Source organism: Mastigoproctus giganteus, chromosome 1, assembly GCF_048544385.1.
Source record: "Mastigoproctus giganteus isolate SK-2022 chromosome 1, ASM4854438v1, whole genome shotgun sequence".
In the NCBI taxonomy this organism is placed as follows: Eukaryota; Metazoa; Arthropoda; class Arachnida; order Uropygi; family Thelyphonidae; genus Mastigoproctus; species Mastigoproctus giganteus.
In genome coordinates this window covers 209,685,141-209,698,562 of record NC_143575.1, presented here as the reverse complement: position 1 = coordinate 209,698,562, position 13,422 = coordinate 209,685,141, and the positions used below count along the sequence as shown (strand labels likewise).

The 13,422-nt window shown below is 38.9% G+C and overlaps 1 protein-coding gene across 2 annotated transcripts in view; it reads left to right on the top strand.

Moving 5' to 3' along the window:
• Positions 1 to 13,422, top strand: part of Mccc2 (methylcrotonyl-CoA carboxylase subunit 2) — a 118,520-nt gene that overhangs the window by 54,685 nt on the left and 50,413 nt on the right. For both annotated transcript variants that reach the window (XM_090384174.1, XM_090384175.1), the window contains exons 9-10: positions 880 to 979; positions 12,091 to 12,186. In XM_090384174.1, coding sequence (XP_090240300.1) covers positions 880 to 979; positions 12,091 to 12,186 — 196 coding nt within the window. The remainder of the gene's footprint in view (positions 1 to 879; positions 980 to 12,090; positions 12,187 to 13,422) is intronic.

The following is a 13,422-nucleotide window of genomic DNA, read 5'->3' as shown; positions in this document are numbered from 1 at the left end:
CACCTGTGGGTAGGGGTAGTGGAGAATGAAAAGATCTGGCAGGTAACTGCACAGTCAGGTATGAAATACTCTGGGCAGTACTCTGGCAGACAGGCTTCCAGGACAGTTCATTGGTTTTTGTCAATGATATATAGGAATTTTGCTAGCACTGATAATTAGGTGATTATCCCATTGTACAAGACAATGTTTAGGATGCATCTTAAGTACTGCATACAGGTCTAGAGGCCTTATTTTAGGAATAGCATAGATCTCCTGGAATGGGTACAGAGAAGGACAAGGAGATTGGTGAGGAGAACAAAAGGGTGGTCTTGCCAAGAAAGGCCTCAGGTCTGTAAATTGCAGTGTCTGGAGACTACTAGTCACTGCAATTTGCAGCTGTCTAGTCTGCATTTGGAATCAGGACACCTGCAGGGTGTTCTGATTGAGTTGTTTAAGGCTTTGAATGGGTTCAGCAAGCTCAGTGTTGATGCATTCTTCCTCTTGCTCATACTACTCATGGGGGGGCATAAATTCAAATTGTGAAAGAATGGTTGCAGGGTAGATGTGTCAAAGTTTGCCTTCGGCCAGTGGTGATTGATTGTCGGAACAAGCTTCCATCTGTTGTTTTGAAAGTGGGTAGTTTGACTAAATTCAGAGAAATAGACAAACTATTGGAGGGATGGACAGATGATGTGGGAAGGTTTTTTTTTCTTTTATGTTGATGCTTTATAAGCTTGCTGTCTTGCATCATTTGAAGTTATGTTCTTCAATAAATGTTGCATGCAGCATTTTTAACATTAATTCAAATTACAAGATCTTTGTAATACAATTTGAATAAACTTTTCAAAATGAATAATTTTAAGCATATGGTTTAATTTATAAGAATATTTTACAACACAGGCAGTCTGGTGTAACAGATTATTTTGCTGATGATGATCTTCATGCTCTCTACCTTGCCAGGCGTGCGGTAGCTAATCTGAACCGTAAAAAACAGCTAGATGTGAGTAGCTCCATTTTCCTTCCTCCTTCTCATTCTTCTTTATGGTTATTTTTATTAATATGACGGTGGAAAACCAGAAAGTACAGCACTCTCAAGTGTTTTAGTGTAAAAACATAAAATGATCTAACACAAGGTGTGATCAAAAAGTTCAGGGACTGATTTGTATCTTGAAATTGCAGTGTTGTAACAAGTTGCAACATGTTCAGTGACTCACCTAGACTTATTAACATATGAATCATATTTATATGCAGTTAGTCTGAATTAGCATATGTTGAACAAGTGTTTTATGTGTTTTGCTGTATTTTAAAATAAGTGAATTAACTGACCAGTGATTTTTCATCAAATTTTATTTCAAATTAGGGAGGAGTGCAACTGAAACTCAGGAAGTTTTAAAAACAGCTTTTAGAGAGCATGTTATGTGTCATTCAAAGACTTTTCAGTGCCATTCTAAGTTTAAAGAGGGCCACATGGGCCTTGCTCTGGCTGCCTTCAACTTCAAAAGCCAATAATTCAGTTGTTCATTATGATCTGATCTAATCAGGGGCAGTCAGCATTTAACTATCCACAGAGTTGATAACAAAATTGGTATTTCTTAGGGCATGTCAATCAATTCAGTCAGTCAATCCTAGGGTCACATATAAGCTTATGGGTAGAGGAGCTAAAAGTGGCTCAAGACTTTTATAATTCAATCTGACGTAAAATCTTTTATGCAGTGTAAACAGGCAGATAGGAAGGCACATGGTGTTCTCTCTATGATTTATAGGGTCTTTGCTAGTAGGGGCAAGGATATCATTATTCCTCTTTATAAGGTGATGTTTCGACTGCATTTGGAATATTATATTCAGGTCTTGAGAAATTACATATAAGGGTAAAGCAACAGATATACACCGATGAGCCAAAACATTATGACCAGCAAGTCATTATGCAAATCGAAACAACTGCAGGTGTACTACGGCATGTGTGTGGGTCAGGACACAGTATAAAAAACACCTGATACTGAGCTCCGTTAATCAGTGTTACTCTTGTTCTTCAGATAGGAAAGGCAGCGGACTTAAGCAAGTTTGACAAAGGCCAAAATGTAATGGCTAGACATCTGGGTCAGAGCATATCTGAAACAGCACAGCTGGTTGGATGCTCACACTCAGCCGTGCTTAGTACCCACCAAAAGTGGTCCGAGAAGGGGAAACCGACGAACCGCCAGCAAGGTGTTAGACGACCGTGGCTCATCGATGCTCGAAGTGAGCAAAGGCTCTCCCGGATAGTACATGGCAACAGAAGGGCGACTGTGGCAACTTGCCGGTAATTGGAATGCTAGTGAAGGGAGTAATGTGTCACAGCTCACAGTACATCGAACCCTGCTGAAAATGGGGCTGCTTAGCTGCAGGCCATTCCAAGTGCCCATGCTAACCACGGTTCACCGGTGACAGTGCCTACAATGGGCACACGAGCATTGAAACTGGACCTTGAGTGATTGGAAGAAGGCCATCTGGTCCGATGAATCACATTTCCTGTTGCACCATGTGGACGGCCGGGTATGTGTGCATCGTTTACCTGGGGAAGTGATGGCACCTGGATGCACCGTGGGACGAAAACAAGCTGGTGGTGATGGCATCATGCTTTGGGCGATGTTCTGCTGGGATACCCTGGGTCCAGTCATCCATATGCTGGACATTCTGACATCTACCACCTATCTAAACATCATTGGTGACCAGGCAACGGTCTTCCCCTCTGCCAGTGCCATCTTTCAGCAGGGTAATTCACCATGTCACACCACCCGGATTGTTCGAGACTGGTTCGCAGAACATGAGGAAGACTTCCAGGCATTGTCCTGGCCTCCAAATTCCCCAGACATCAATCCCATTGAGCATCTGTGGTTTGTGTTGGAACAGCAACTCCGAGCTGTTTTGGCTGCACGTGGCTGCACCAACATCATATTAGGTAGGTGGTCATAATGTTTTGGCTCATCGGTGAAGAATGGCTAAAAGATGCGGACTGGAAAGTTTGACAACTAGACATCTAAAGGGAGATCTGATTGAGGTATATAAAGCATTGAAAGGATTGAGTAAAATGAATTAGCAAGGTCTGTTTTCGGCTTGTAGGAGAAAGATGAACCAGAGGATGTGAAAATAAAATCTCAAGAAACAACAGAAGGTCGGATCTCGTGACATTAACCTTATCATAATAATAAGATTCTTTATTCATAGAAATGTAGGACACGTTTCCTGCTACAAGCAACCAGAGGAATCTAACAATTAACTGGACATTTTACAATCAGTACATACAAAACTGTGTGGGTACACAGCAAGTACATAAAATGTATAGAAAGTGCTAATAGATTATACAGAGCTTATATTGCATTATATAGATATTATAGTTATTATATACATGCTGCAACACATTGAGACAGTCTGGAAACTTTCACTGGGAGTTATGACTAGCTCTGCTTACAATTTCAGGAATGCTGATGGCACTTGACTATGGATTTGCACTTTTCTTCTCTGTAGGCAGTATCTCTGAACTACACATCCAAATCAATGTTCGCGGAGTTCAGCGTGCCGATGATGCTGTTCGGAAAGTGCCACTTGAAGGTCGAGAGCTTCTGCAGGTTAGAACAGAGCATTGGACAGTTTCTGAGGGTGCTACCAGGGAGTTTCCAGCCTACGATCTCCCAGATGTTAATGAAGTCGAGAACAGCAGAGCACAGATTAAGCCCCATTGTGAGCTTCCTTACATATGCCAGGGGCTGGGCCAGGGTGTATCTGAGATTTATGCAGAGCTGTGATTTCATTGTTGTATAGGGTAGGTGAGCCCATTTGTTGGCCCACTTTAGGACCCAGAATTCTAGACCCCAGAGGGTCTTCAGACTGGACATAGGAGCAGCCGACCAAACTTCAATACCATAACTGATGATAGAACTAAAGTAGTAGAGGAGAAATTTTCTGACTGTTTCCTTGTTGTGCACTCTACAGAGATCAAATTTCATACTCCAGAAAGCCCGTAATGCTCTTGAATGCAGTTGCTGGATTTGTTCCTTATATGTTAAGTTTTCATCCATTACCACTCCTAAGAATTTTACGGAATGTGTGGCGACGAGAACATGCCCTGAAATGGAGGGCTGCAGAGAGGTCTGCTTGTACTCTAGGTGAGAAGGTGATATATTTAGATTTTTCAGGGTTTATTTTAACCCCAAAATAGGTGGCATATTCACAGAAAGAAGACAGATGACAGACTTCGATAATTCCTCTGCCTGGTCTGGTGAGGTGTTAGCAGGGCTTGAGAGGTAACATACAATATCATTGGCCTAGGCCATAAACGCCAGTATCTTATTAATTAGCAGAATAAATATCGCTGAAAAGAGCAATGCCAACAATGATCCACCTTGGGGTATACAGACTTCCACCTGTTTTGTGATGCAGTTATTCCCTTGCTGGAAGGTAAGGAACCTCTTGGTTAGTAGATTCTTGAGGAGCTTCGAGACATTACCCATGCAACAATAGTAGTTCTCCAGGAGGCACATAAGTGGCTTAACTTTCACTGAGTAAAAGGCCACTTTCAGATTAAGAAAAACAGCTTGAATAACATAGCCTTGCTCCCGGGCTTGAAGAGTTTTCAAATTCAGAGCCTGTATGCACGTTATTGGTGATTTTTGTGAGAGTGCATAATGAGTATGCTGAGGTCTCTGGGAAAGGATCTGATTGGCAACCACTTTAAACATGCACTTCTCCAGGCATTTGAGAAAAGGGGAGGAGATACTCAGCAGTTGAGATCGGATTTTGCACCTTTGGAACTGGGATTACTATAATTTAGCCAAGCGTTTGGGACGACTCTCTGTTGTAAAATTCTGTTAAACAACTTTGTCAGCTCATCGCTGATGAAGTAGGAGGCAACTTTAAGGCAAAAGGTGGGAATAGAGTCACTCCCATTGTTTTCTTATTAGACAGGGCATTGATGGCTTTGATTAGCTCCTCTTTGCCAAGCGTCACGTTAATGAGATTAGTTATGTTGTAGTGGGCACTGTTCCAGGGGAAATCCGCAGCTGCACTGTCTGTTTTGACGAACCAGGTTACATGACCGCACCATTCAGCCAGGTCTAACAATTCTGCTGACCAGGATCGCTGGCCACACGCTATCCTCTTCTCCATGAATGAGTTGATAGCCTGCTTCTTGGATTTCTGGAAACTTCTTCTGGCTATTGAGTACACTGAGTATGATCTTTCTATGAGTGATCTCTTGAATTGGACATGTAGTTGTTATTTGTCTTTAAAATGGTACATAAGGATGCTGTACCACCACAGCTTTGAGTGTGGGCAGATGATGCATATTCTTGACATGGCCACTCTAGGAATCTCTGAAGCCAAAATGCAGCTTCCTCTATATCGATTTCACTGAGAGTTCACCAGGTGTAGAGCCTAAAGAGATCCATTGCTGTTTCAATTTTTAGGTATTTTGGATCATAGCCTTCTTGATCTTTTCATACGAGTTCGATTGGTTTGGTTGGTTATAGCATTCTTTCAACACGAGGATGAGAGAAGCTTGGTCGGAGGGAAATGCCAAATTAGAACTGATTACCGCTTCAAAACTCCCATGGCTGGAAAATATTCTCTGTAATGTGGCTTCTCCACGAGAGTGGGGGGGGACACAGATGCAGTGGATGTTGAGATTCGACAGATCCGAAATTAACTGATCAAGTAGTTTTGATGCAACTGACAGGGACAGGTTGAAGCCTCCGAGAGTTATTACTTTCTGGTTGCGCTTGATAGAGGTCAGGAGCCAAGCAGAAAAATTAGTAATGCATTGATCTGCAATGGGTGGGGTAATTAAACTGCACATACTAGCAACTGTAGTCCGTCAACTAGCTAGCAGCCCAGAACAGCCTCAAAATCGCTACCAGAGTGTGCCCATGATTTGATTAGAGGGAGCTGTTGCCTTTGGCAGATTAAGATTCCACCTCCTTTCCTATCTTTCCTGTTCGTCAGAATAGACTGATAACCGATGTTGGTAGTTAAAGGCGATAAGTCCGTGTCGTTATGAAGCCAGGTTTCAATCAGGATAACAAAGTCGTAATGTACACTTAGAGGTATGTCAGTCAGGGCACTGAGCTTGTTCTTCAGGCTCCTGATGTTCTGCATGAAGCATTTCACATGTTTATCATTGGCGGACTTGATCTGGATTACATTTCTAGGGTTCCTTTCCCTGAGGATGGTGGCTGATTGGAGGTGGATTCCTCTTGAGCAGGGTGTGGCACTAGGACCTGTCCTACTAGTAATGTGCACTTGTATCTGGTTATCAGACTTGACGAGATGATTGCAGGATTTAGTCGGTGCAGTGGCTGCTCTTCTTTCATCAGGTTGAAAGGGACAGTGGTTTGATGCCTAGCTATGAAAAGAAATGCACCTTGCCCACCTCTGGTCTCGAGCGCGCATGTACTGCTGGTTGCACATTATGGTCGCCGAAAGATAGCATCACCAGGAGACCTGCAGGCCAGATATCTGTGTTTAAATACCTTTCTATATTGGGATCTTTGATCTTGATTCAGAAAGAGGCATATGCTGGATCCTTGGTGGGAACCCTGATGTGGGTACTGGGTATGTATAGCTGCTTCAGAAGGGTTTCAATTTGTTCCACCATTGTTTCTGGGCATAGTCGACTTATAAAAATGCTGGATGGTCTAGACCTCCTTCCTGTACGTTGCACGATTTTAATACCTAGTGGGTTAGGGTTAGAGCCAATAACTGCATCACGATTTTGATCTGCTTGGGCAACAAAGGTATTCTCTTTACTAAGACTGGTCTTGCCTTGCTTGGGAGGCACATTACTTCTGATTAGTGCTGATTTCTTCTCCCATGTTTTCGCGACTTCTGGGTCATCGGATGAAGGTGAAAGAATTGCAAGTAACGGCTCTACTGGGGGCCGCATGATATAGGAGTCAGAATTCATTTGTTTCGAGTGTTGAACAATTTGCATAGGGGAGGAGTCTGTATCCTGGATGGGCTTACTGATGGACTCCAGCAGCAGACACAGAACGATGCGTAGAATGTTGTAGGTCTTCCAGCTGCTGTAGTGACTCTCTTAGTTATATTCTCTATGCAGAGCTTTCTCAGAATATTCTCAAATAAGGTAAGCTTCTTGCCCATTTTACTACAATTCTGACTCAGGATCTCCTCATTCTGTTCTAGGATCTGATCAGTTTGTGCCTGAGCATCTCAGCATAGGAGATCTGTGGCAGAGTCAGACATGCTTGCATTAGGTGACCTGTGGTCAACTTCACCAGAGTAGCCTGCTGGCGATGGAGGTGGGGAGATGCTATCCCTTGCCCTGGATTCTGTACCCATGGACGTAGCACATTGCCGTCATGATTCGCCTCTGAGCTGAGACGCGAGCAAGTTTTTTGAAAAACAACAGGTGTCATAAAAAATATGCCTACAGGGGCCATTGCACTTGATCCAGCAATTTGTGGATTGTGAGCATTTTCTGCACGTTTCAGATTGCTTCTGTGCCATGTCGGCATGGGTATAGCAAGGCTTAACTTTGTGGGAAGATTAAAAGTTTAGAATACAGTACTTACTTTATGACGTATGCTGAGAGACGCTTCACGCTACGGGTAGATTATCACCCCTCCGTGACCACGGTCGCAGACAGTAAAGACGGCAATGAGGTAAGCAAATTATAGGCAATGGGTTGTCAAACATTGGAATAAATTGACAGTGATAAAGAGACAGTGAGTCTTAACTACGTGTAAAGCAGAATTGGGTAATTACCTTGTGGGAAAGGAGATAAACATGGTTAAAATAAAACAGGATATTCATTCTATGAATATCCTGTTTTATTTTAATTTTCTTTATTTATTTTTGGCTGATTTAAAAAACATTTGTTTCCTTGCATTATTTAGCCTCATTCATACTAATACAGTGCTTTTTCAGGATGACTTAGATATATACTTTAGGGATGGTCAGAAAAATGGCAGCTAGGTTTTAATGCAGCAAAATGCAAAGTCTTGCACTTTGAGAATAGCAACCCCAAAACTTATGCACTTGGTAGGGTTGAATTAAAAACAGTTAAAAGAAAGAGATTTGGGAATTATGATATTGTTGGACACAAATTTCTCCAAGCGGTGTAGACAGGTGGCAGGGAAGGCCCATGGTATCTTATCAGAGATTTATCAAACATTTACTTATAGAGATAAGGAGGTTATAAACCCACTGTATAAGGCAGTTGTAATGCTGCATTTGGAATACTGTGTTCAGTATTCCAAAGAAGACTGCACCTATAACGTGGGAATCACACCTAAAAAGAGATATTAAGCTTCTAGAGAGATTGGCAAAAGGGCATCCATATGAGGAAAGAATTCAGATATGTGGCTATAGAGCCTGGAAATTAGAAACGTTAGAGGAGACTTGATTGAGATGTATAAGCTTCTGAGAGGTGAAAGTAAAATGAATGAGAGGGGAATTTTCACTGCTATAAATGATTCTAGAACTAGGGGCCATAAGTTCAGATTACAGAGAAAGTGGTTTAGGCTGGATTGCAGGAAGTTTTCTTTTAGCCAGCAAATTGTTAATTACTGGAAAAAATTGCCTTCATGAGTGGTTGAGGCTGACAGCTTGAGAAGATTCAAAAGTCAACTGGATAGATACCTACATGAGGAAGGAGTCAAATAGGTAGTTTATTTTATTTATTTAGTTTTTGGCTGGTACAGCAAAACCAGCTTCCTTGCACCATATGGTTATTAATTTTAACTCAAGATTTGGGAATGTGATATGTTTCAGTCAAGTTTGTGCCTCGCACTCTTACTAATGATCACAGAGAGTAGCAAGTTCTTTCATGTGAGGATCTTCATGTTCATGCTACTGCTGCTAACCCACACTTTGTTTCTTCCATCATTATTGGTGATTAGAGGTGTATTGCTAAAAAAAATAGTACCAGAACGTTCATTTTCCTATATGATAACACCACATCGACTGTACAGTAACTGAATTAGACTTCAGACTCACAGTTCATAGAACAACCAGTTCTAGCATTCAGCTCATGGCGAATCAAAATGCAGCGTTTGCATACATCACAGTATAGCTTATTTGTTGGATCTCTTTATCTAACACATTGTACTTTAGTAAGAAATGTTCAAGTTTCATTGCGAAATTTATATTTTTGTTTTTAAATAAATTTTTAAAGAAATCTGTTAATTTTAAAGATTACTATTAATATATATTTTTAGTAGCAATGGGTAAAATAGATATTTCTCCCTTCCCTTTGATTATGCCATTGTTTCATAATATTAGGCGTATAAATTTAATGATTTTCTATTATGACATTTCAAAAAAATGTCATAATAGAAAAAATTTTAGCCAAATACTTCTTGTAATTTGCCTGAGCTTGCCTAACCCCCATTAGTGACTTGATTCCACATAGCTTATATTTACTGTAGGTTTCGACATCCACTTATTATTTATAATCATCCGTTCCATTTTTGTTTTGCCACTAGGCTCAACAGTTCATCTGACATCCATTTAGGTCTAAGCATTGAACAGAATCTGTTAGTTGGTATAAAAAGTCTTGTAGCTTCTACATTTAGTTCCCTGAGTTCTTGCCTTTAAAATTTGCAGTTGGTAACCACCATTAGTTGGTCCCACTGAAAAGAATTTTAGAATTGTTGAAAACCACTGTAGTCACCTTTACAAAAGCAAACATTCCCTTTTGCCCTTTACAGGAGATATATTTTTAAGTGAATCCCACATCAGTACACTATGATCACTGCTGCCTAGCAGCTCCTTTATCTGTAGCTTCTTAATGTGTTAATAATTACTGCTGATAATCAGATTAAGATTATTACTTTTTATTGTTACCTCTATAACATGATGGTATAGAAAACAGTTATCCAATAAGGCCAAAAAAGTTCTGTTACTGTATGAGTGACTAACCTACAAATTCCAGTCAATATCTATAAAATTAAAATTCCATTATAAGATATTCTGATTTACTGGTCCACTTTATTTTCTATATAGTTGTTCATTTATACTCATCACAGTCATTAGGCCTGTACCATACTCCTATCATTATTGTTTTTCCATTGCTTACATTTCTGCTAGATGTTATTCACTGAATGACTCAGTGTTATCCTAGCAGCCCATGGCAACTAGATACACTGCCTTAGATTATGTGCTTCTTAACTAAAAGCATGACCCCCCCCCCCACAACCTGACTGTTCTTTCTGTACCATTGTACTCCCCATGTTGAAATTCTGCATCCTATAGGTCTGAGTGTCACCATGTTTTTGATGTACATATAATATCTATATTTGATGACCTCTCCAATACTTTCAGATTCATAAAAAATATATACTATACCCTTAGCATTAGTATGCAAGCATGTGCGCGCACGTGCACACTCTTAGCATCCCTAACACAACTGCAATACTATCAAATATTGTAGGGAAATAAAAAGGAAACCACTAAATCAGGGCATGATCATTCAAGAATTAGGAAAAACATTGAAAAACATTAGGAAAAACATTATTATAATGAATTTTTTTACCACATCTTTTTCTTCAAGTGATTGCTTTTGGTATTTGTTTATCATTTCCAAAGTGATCTTTATAATATGGAGAGAATTTCGCACACTTTGAGTTTTGGACACAACTAACAAAACCAAACCAGTGCTTATTTATATCTGCAGTAACTATTCATGATTTTCATATACAGTTTTTCTTTCATTGTAATCAAATTAATTTTATGCTTAGGAAGATTGAAAGTAATGCTTATGTGGAATGAAAATAATTCATTGTATTTGCATTTTCATTGGAACTATTCTATTAAAATGAGAATACAAACTACTAATAATACAAACCGCTAACATGGGATGTTGTCCAGGACTGAAATATTTTTGTTATAGTGAGATTTTTATTAAAATAGTATTCCTTGTAATGGGATTTTGCTGTATTTATATTTAAATACATTTTTAATTTCTTTTAATCCTTTTAAGTAAATCCCACTTCAGTACATTTATGATCACTGCTACCTAGTGGTTCCTATATATGGAATGCAGGTTGACCATCACTAATTTGGCCACCGGTAATCCGGTTCCACCGCTAATTCCGACATAATTTCCGTGAATGTAATTTCATTCCTGGGTCGGTGCACCGACCTGCCGCTACTGTTTTGGTGGCAGCATCAACTGTTGGCACGAACTCGTAAACACTGGCAAGCCATTCCCACTTGTTTTTCTGCATTTATTATTATTATAACCTGCTCACATTTAGCCCCACTCATGGTTCCAATGCATAAAGAAAGCGCGCCTCTCGTGGTGTAAAGTGCAAATACCGTACATTGTCCATAACAGATAAAAGTTGAACTTCTGAAAAAACTCGACAGCGGTGTGTCCCGTGAGAAGTTTAACTCTGCTTAATTGTCAATTCCAGCAATTTCTGTCAGTTCCTCTTATTTTAGTAATTTTCATTTAGCTATTCCTTTTTAGATTTTTTTTTTTTTTACAACACACTTGTACAAACTTGCAGAAAAACACAACACAATATGATGGATAATACAGTGTGCTAACGAACTTGTTTTCACAAAATCTCTAACAATACTGACAAACTTATTGCGAAGTTTGAGAGCTTTATTAGTTTTATTGCAGCACTTGCCGCGCATGCAATAAACTAATCACAAATGACCTTCACATGTATGCCGTAATAGCGTCACATGTATGTGGCCGACATGGCTTCTCAAGAAATAAAGTAACCTATTGGGCCACATCGGCCACATATATGCGACATAAAAAAAAAGTCTCTTTTTTTATATATATATATTTTAAGCGAAAAAACAACAACACTGACATTACAATATTTATTTTATAATTACTAATCAAATTATTTGCTAAATTTTTTGGCCCCTGGGGAATTTGTTTCTTAAACTGGCTTGGCTGGCAGTCAACGTGTTAAAAGTAGGAGGAGGTGGTTAGCTGTATTTGCTAAAATAACCACCGGTGATCCGGTAAACTCACTAATCCGGCACCACACAGGTCCCAGTGCTGCCAGATTAGTGATGGTCGACCTGTATTATATATTGTATTTAATATGTTGATGAAATAATTCAACTATATGTATTTTCCTTATTCTCTAGATGTCCTTATTGGAACCAGAAGAACCTCTTTATCCAGCTGATGATTTGTATGGTATTGTAGGAGATAATTTGTTAAAAAGCTTTGATGTGAAGGAGGTAAGTTGCATTAATATTTGAAAACAGGACTGAAAACAGATTCATATTTTAACGTTGTCCCCTTAAAAAATAAATGAACACAGTCCTAAAATGAATCATTTATAAAATTTCATATTTCAGAATAATTTTTACATTTCATACATTGTTACATTTTAAAAACTGACATTTATTTTAAATGCCATGTTAGATATTCTCTCTCTCTCTCTATTTTTTTTTTTTTTTTTCTTAGCATCTCTTGGTATTATGAAAATTAAAAAAATGTTCTTGTTTATACTCCAGCATGACCACCAGGTCAGTGGAGTTTACAATAAATCAATCAATACAAATGGTAATTGTATTTAGCAATCACGGGCTTGAACCTCGGTCCACTCAAAGAGCATGTGCTACTGCACTCGCGTTCCTGACCACTCGGCTACATCAGGTCGACATAATTTTTTCTTTCTTTTATTTTATTTTTTTGTTGTATCCCAGACACTATAATCCCATTAACAGTATATAACATAACAAGTTAGAATTTCAAACATTCTTTTAGCAGCATGGTGTACAAGTAAATCAAGAAATGGAGTGAGAAAATAAGCACTTTGACCCATATAGTTCAATTTTTCTTTAATTCCTTAGAGGGTTACAGATTATTAGACATCGTGGCACTTCTTGTACTCTTCTTCATTGAATACCTGAAATGTTCCTATTACACCATCAGCCTCACATACCAAGGTATGTGAGGATGATAAATAATTAAGTTTACTAAATTGATTTATTTATTGATATATGCAAAATTAACACTGCATATATCAACCCTGCAATTTAGGGGGGGGGGGAGGAAACAGATTTTAAAATGTCATGTTTAATGGAAAACACTTTCTGTTCTTCCAAATTATAATTCATACATTATATAAAGATAAAACTTCTAAAAAAAAGTGCATGTTTCTGTTTTTAAAGAGAATCAGATCCATTGCTTAGAGATCATACAATGTTTTCAAGATAAAGTAGTTTGAATTATCACATCAGCATTCATATTGTCTAGCATAATAATCAATGGTCACAGTCCAAATCAAGAGAAACAGGAGCATTACACACTTCACTATTGCTAAACTCTACTGCAGGAATGAGTCATTGCTATAGAAGCTGTGCATGTTCATTCTTAATGAATGTTAAGAATATGCCAGTGATTTTTTTTATATATTTTTATATTTCATATATTTTTATATTTTCTATATTTCATATATTTTTATGTTT